The 6,238-nt window shown below is 34.7% G+C and overlaps 1 protein-coding gene across 1 annotated transcript in view; it reads right to left on the reverse strand.

Moving 5' to 3' along the window:
- Positions 1-311: 311 nt before the first annotated feature.
- LOC107692520 (somatolactin-like) overlaps positions 312-6,238 on the reverse strand; it is a 42,043-nt gene continuing 36,116 nt past the window's right edge. Inside the window, exons 4-7 of the mRNA XM_016491603.1 lie at positions 5,446-5,636; positions 4,004-4,117; positions 1,112-1,291; positions 312-1,041 (exon numbers count right to left, since the gene is read on the reverse strand). Coding sequence (XP_016347089.1) covers positions 838-1,041; positions 1,112-1,291; positions 4,004-4,117; positions 5,446-5,636 — 689 coding nt within the window. The 3' untranslated portion in view covers positions 312-837. The remainder of the gene's footprint in view (positions 1,042-1,111; positions 1,292-4,003; positions 4,118-5,445; positions 5,637-6,238) is intronic.

A 6,238-nucleotide genomic window follows, 5' to 3' on the forward strand; every position in this document is an offset into this window, starting at 1 on the left:
TGCACGCCAAAGTCCATTTTTGCGTATCAATACCACGAGTTTTCGTTTTTATTTGGCGTACTATTTATACGCATTTGATAGATAGATAGATAGATAGATAGATAGATAGATAGATAGATAGAAAGAAAGAAAGATAGATAGATAGATAGATAGATAGATAGATAGATGATATAAACACACACACACACACACACACAGAAATATTATATGCCTCTTTTTATTTACATAGATAAGTATAATTTGACAAAAACATCAAAAACATCATGACAAATCATCTTTTTATCTATGTATTTTTTTACAGACACACTTTGCATTATTCAATCATTCTGCTCTTATTCTTTGGCCGTCCAGTAGTTATATTTTGTATCTTGTGTCATATCTCATGTAAATTTCCACCATGTTCATCCATAAAGTAAAGCTTTTACTCTCCTAGAACAAATCCCTCAGCCCACACCACACACACACACACACACACACACACACACACACTGGAAACATTTACAATCTGCATTGTGCCTTAATTAGCATATTTCTGTATCAAGAGCTTTTTCATCTAACTAATACAAAGGTGAAACCATCTCCACTATAAGAAGAAAGAAAAAAACATGCCTGCCAACACACCAGAGACCTGGAGAGACATTGAAAGACTATGTGGATGAGGAAATCAAAAGTGCAGATGTGTGTGAGAGCGGTGTGAATCTTCATCTGTTCCCTTTTCTGGCTTTCACACTAAGGGATCTCATTGAATGTTTGCTAACTAGGGTAACTACTGCCAATTCAACACGCACTTTCGATTCTTCAAAATAAAACTTTTTTCTTTAGATATAAGATGCAGGTTTAGTAGGAAAGACAGCTGAGCTTGTTGCTCTGACGGCACTTGAGTAGCTTGAGGAAGGTCTCCATCTTGTGGGCGTCCTTCTTGAAGCAGATGAGTAGGTTGTAGTCCCTGAGGACGGACTCCGGGATCTCTGGGGACGGTTCATCGTATGGGGTCAGCGTGTGCTCGAAGATGGACGGTGTCAGAATCCCTTCATCCAGCATCTGCGGAGACACCGGAGTGAAACGCTGCTCGGCTCGGCTGCACCGTGAGACGCTGTTATTATTGATTTACCTTGCGGATGAGGACCACCACCCCCTGCTCAAGGCTGAGCAGTTTATCAGACACCCACTTGGTCTTGTTGAGCAGAGTGTCGGGGGCGTCATCGTAACGATTAAGAGTAGTTTGCAGATAGATCAGGGGTTCCATCCACGACTGCACCAGCATCAGGACCGAGTGAAGCAGCCATTTATCCTGCATAAAACACACCGGAGACGTGAAAGGGCTCATGTACGAACAATCCAATGTTCATTGATTTCTTTTCTTTTCTTTCAAACAAAAGAGTTTGATGACAACATACTGTAACTTTCAGAACTTCTTCTCCAGTCCAAAAGGAGCAAGTATTACTAAGCTGCAAAAACGATTTGCTTGAACTTTCTGACTTGAGAAACTTGAATACATTAACACATGATCGCCCACATTTACACATCAACAAAGAGCGTTTGGTGTTCAGAAACCAGCCCACCAAGTCACCAAGATGAGCTGTAATTCCGAAACACCAGAAAACGATACACATAATTCCAGTTTGCATTCAACTAACAAAAGCTGATTATGTAAGCTTGACCTTAAAAGTTGTGATGCACACATTTCAAGATTTGATTTGTTCTCACGGTAATGCAGACCAGGGTTATTATTTGTTAATTAAAACTAAAACCATAAAATAAATCAATCAATCAATCAATAAATAAATAAATAACATATTTTATATAATATAATAAGAAATATAATAGAACATTTACAGAATATAGAACTATTATACAATTTAAATTAAATTAAATTACATTTTTTCATTTTCATTTAGGTTAACTTAACTTAATGTACTGAAATAAAAAAAAATAAAAAATACCAAAAACTACATTAAAAAATAATAATACATGTAACAAAAACACACACTAAATTCATGAAAAATAATAATAAAAAATAATAAAATAACACTGATTCAGAAATAGAAAAGAGTCTGTTATTGAAAGGTAAGGCATCAGCAACTATATTAGACCCGACAGAAAACCATCAAGCCTCAATTTCACACGCGGAAAAGGCATTTAGAAGCACAGTCGCAAAAAAAAAAAATGTTCCATTTAATGCTAAAGGTCAGAGGAAATGTTATAGAAAAATAAAATATAAATTATATTTTTAACTCACATTTTACATGAATCTCAAGTATAAACAAATAAACAATTTATCAAATAAATAAATACATACTGACCCCATTACAGACTTCAAACTGTAAACGGACTAAACACTGTGAATACAGCAGTCAAAGCTCAGAGTCAGCAAAGCTCTCGGTGAAGACGAGGTCACAGGAGGTAATACGTTTTCAGTGTTTTTGCAACACTTTTTATGTACGGTAGCTCCAGATGAATTTTCAGAGACTGTAAAATGTCTAAATCAAATGGAAAGACGCGTCTACTTTGGCTGCGTACACTGGTGGCGTGACGAGACTCATTAACTAGTAAGAAACTAAAGCACTTTGCAGCGAATGTTAAAATCTATTTCAGCAGGTGAAAAAAAAAAAAGATATATTGAAAAGAAAACAGCCTATTTGGAGACAGAAGCAATTTTGTTCTAAAGAAAGGTTAGTCTCTCAATTGAAAGAGCTGTCACACACTAGTGCATTCGATGAACAAGACAGCAGTCTTTCACACAAAACCCGTTAAGCAGAGCTCGTTTGTTCAGAGCTGGAGCACATGGATCAGGATTCATCTTTCCAGTGCAAGCTTAACCTGTATTGAAATGCATGGATGGATGTGAATTAAATTATCTGTGGATGCTGTTTAAGAACATTGACCTGAATATTTTCATTTACCTGAAAACTAGTCAGTTTTGCTTTCTGAAAAATGTATAAATGTATACATTTATCAATTCATAAAAATGAATTAAATATTAGCTTACAATAAGATATATGCAGATGCATATGCGTGTGTGTGTGTGTGTGTGTGTGTCTTATATATGTATACACACACAGAGAAACCATGATTATTTTTTCTCACCCCACCTGGCAGATTTATTTATTCTTTTATTTTTTGAATGAATGAATGAATGCTTCATTTTGATGAAGTCAAATGTATCTTGATTTAGGAATCTTTAGATATTTGTACTGGAAAACAAGACAAAAACTCTAAGTAAGAAAACCATATTTTGCATGTAAAAAATATATATATATATTAAAAAAATATATATAAATAATAAAATAAAAACAATAATTATAATAATAAAAAAAATGTTTTATATTTTTTATCTGTATTTTGTTTCATTCCCCAGTCAAAATATCTAAATGCCCCTATAATACAATTAATTAATTTAGCAATTAACCCATTTAATTAACTTATTCTAAGCAGAATTGCACAATATACACTGAATTAAGTTTATTTCCGTCGCCCTATTGGTTTTAATTAATTGTTTGTTAATTAATAATGGTTATGTCTTGGTATAGCATGTCAACTTCCTACATTTTGTTAGATTTATGCCTACAATAGAAAAAAAAAATAAAATCCCTAATTCAAGATGTAATCAAATCCAAAATCAAATCTTATATAAAACCTAAATAATCTCAAGGTTTTTTTTGTTTTTTTTTAAGCATGTTTAGATACCTATTACTGGAAAGCAAGGAAAACTACAGATTAAGACATTATTTTTTTTGCAATGTAATGTAGAGCTTAATACTTAAGATGTACTTTGAAGTGTCACCATAAATCAAGATCCACAGAAACATATTCCACATATCTTGCTCACATTAAAAAAGCAACAACCCAAAGAAAGAAACTGCTAAATTAAGAAATGGCTTTGATTCTTGGCCAACAAGCTAAACCTGCTGTGGGAGGATGAGACCTCTCGAGTCAATAAAGCTTCTCACTTTACAATGCTAGTTTGTATTTCCAATGTAAAATCAATGAAACATCTCCTCACTGAAATCTGCTGAATCTCACTCTTGGAGCCTGGGATGGGGAAGGGTTTGGTGTGGCACATGGTTCCTCCCTGATTCCTCAAAGCATGCAGAGGGTACGGGACAAACATCTGCTCCTGTAGGACACATGAAAATGAGAAAATTTTAGAGGAGTCTTGACTCTCTGTTTATGTGTTTTAGATGCTGTCAATGTGTCATTTAAGCCGCTTTTGACTCGGAGATTGGACTAATTTAAGGTTTTCAGTGCAGTGCCAGTAGTTCACACGAAAATTACCCACATATGTCACTTCAGACGACAGAAAAGCCTTCCTTATAAATGTTTGAGTGGAGATTAGAAGTGAGAAATGAAATTATACCATCATGTTTTCCCACTGCGAGGAGACAATCTACCTAAGAACGGTGAAATAATCTAACAAGACTGATAGGCATCTCACAGTGTTTATAATGAGTATGATTATTCATTAAGATTACAGTCTCATTAATTCAAAGTCATGCACACAGCCGGGAATAATGAGGCAAGGTTGATTAAATGAGACAGAATAATGACATTAAATGAAAGAAAACTTGCTATCAGTCTGGCTAATAATATCTCAGCTGATGAGATGAAATGGAATTTGTTATCTGATTCTGTGTTTAATATTTATTTAAAGAAAAAAAAAATGCAGAGATTTAGCATCAGTTTATTTATAAAATTATAATACAACTAAATAATACATGTAATAAATTATTTCACTGCAAAAAAAGTGATGTTCTTCCTCAGTATTTTGGCCTTGTTTTCCAGCATAAATGTCTAAACATTTTTAAATCAAGATGCATTTACTTGAGATGCAAAATGACTTAAGAATGACTTTTTTATGAAACATTTATAAAATTAGTTAAAAAATATCTGTCATTGCCGTTAGAAAAAAATAGTATTTTTTTCTCTTAATTAAGATTATTTTTATTTTTTAAAGACTTTTTTAAAGACTTTTTTTAAAGACGCAGTTTTTAGACTTAAACTCACTTCTAGATTTTTCAGAAAATATAAATTTGAAAAAAAAAAAAAACCTCACTTCATGTTGTTACTTTTGTTACAGTGTTCATACAGTATGTTGTAGTGCTACACAGTACAAATGTAATAAACTGCAAAAAATTATTTGGTAACACTTTACTTGAAGGGGTGTGCATAAGACTGACATTCATCCAGTGGGGTTTTCCCTTTGAATTAAATTCATTTTCCTCATCAGTGGCAAATATTTTCCTTGTTTTAAGCTTAAACTCACTTCATTTTCGTACATTTGTCAGAAAACTAGACTGATTATGTCATATTGCTTATCAAGTAAATGTAAGCCTGTTTAGATATTTGTACTGGAAAACAAGACAAAAATACAGAGCAAGAAAATAATTTCACAGTTAATAGTGAAGATCATATAGACTCTTTGACTGACAGAGATGGTTCACTCACAAAAAGAGTACAGGACTCTTCAGAGACGCGGTAGATGAGCTCTGCATGTTGGATGACGCGATCCAGAAGTTTCTCTTGAGAGATTGAAGTGCATTGGATGAGTGATCCGGTCTCGTCTTTGCAGTCCAGAGGAACGGCGTGAGAAAGCCAGCACGGCCACAGAGACACACACCACAGCCAGGCCTGCAGAACTGAGGACACACACACACACACACACACACACACGTGACCAGAGAAACACACCATAACTGAAAGACTCACTTCAGAGATTCACTTTGGCCAAGAAACAGCTGAACTGTTACGCTAATATCCTTAGAAATATTTTTGCTCTCTGTAGAGATCACATATTTAATAAGCGAGCACTGTTTTCATTACGACGCTAATGCATTTCTCCTGGGCTTTAGCTCTATGCAGATTTCCTTGCAAAGAGCATATCAAAATCTGGAGTCAATGTACCTTTAACCCTGTTCATTTTGCACAGATTTGTCTATGATCAGTTGCCTGCATTCGAGACAAATGCACTGGCTTTATATAGCAGTGATTGGTGAATATTCTCAGAGATCCATAGATTCATGAACTCACCTGCTCGAGTGTAAGAAGAGACGTGGCCTTCTCCTCAGACTCCTGCATATGCAGGCCTTTAACCTGAGACGTCGTGACAGATACCTCTGAGAATACGAGAATGCCAATGAATGCATGCAGTTAATAATAATGCCACCAAAAATAATGCAGGTTTTATTAATGAATGGGAAGTTGCTAAAAATATAGCAGCCCAAGTTGGTCGCCAAGCCCA

Source organism: Sinocyclocheilus anshuiensis, unplaced genomic scaffold, assembly GCF_001515605.1.
Source record: "Sinocyclocheilus anshuiensis isolate Anshui unplaced genomic scaffold, SAMN03320099.WGS_v1.1 scaffold1082, whole genome shotgun sequence".
In the NCBI taxonomy this organism is placed as follows: Eukaryota; Metazoa; Chordata; class Actinopteri; order Cypriniformes; family Cyprinidae; genus Sinocyclocheilus; species Sinocyclocheilus anshuiensis.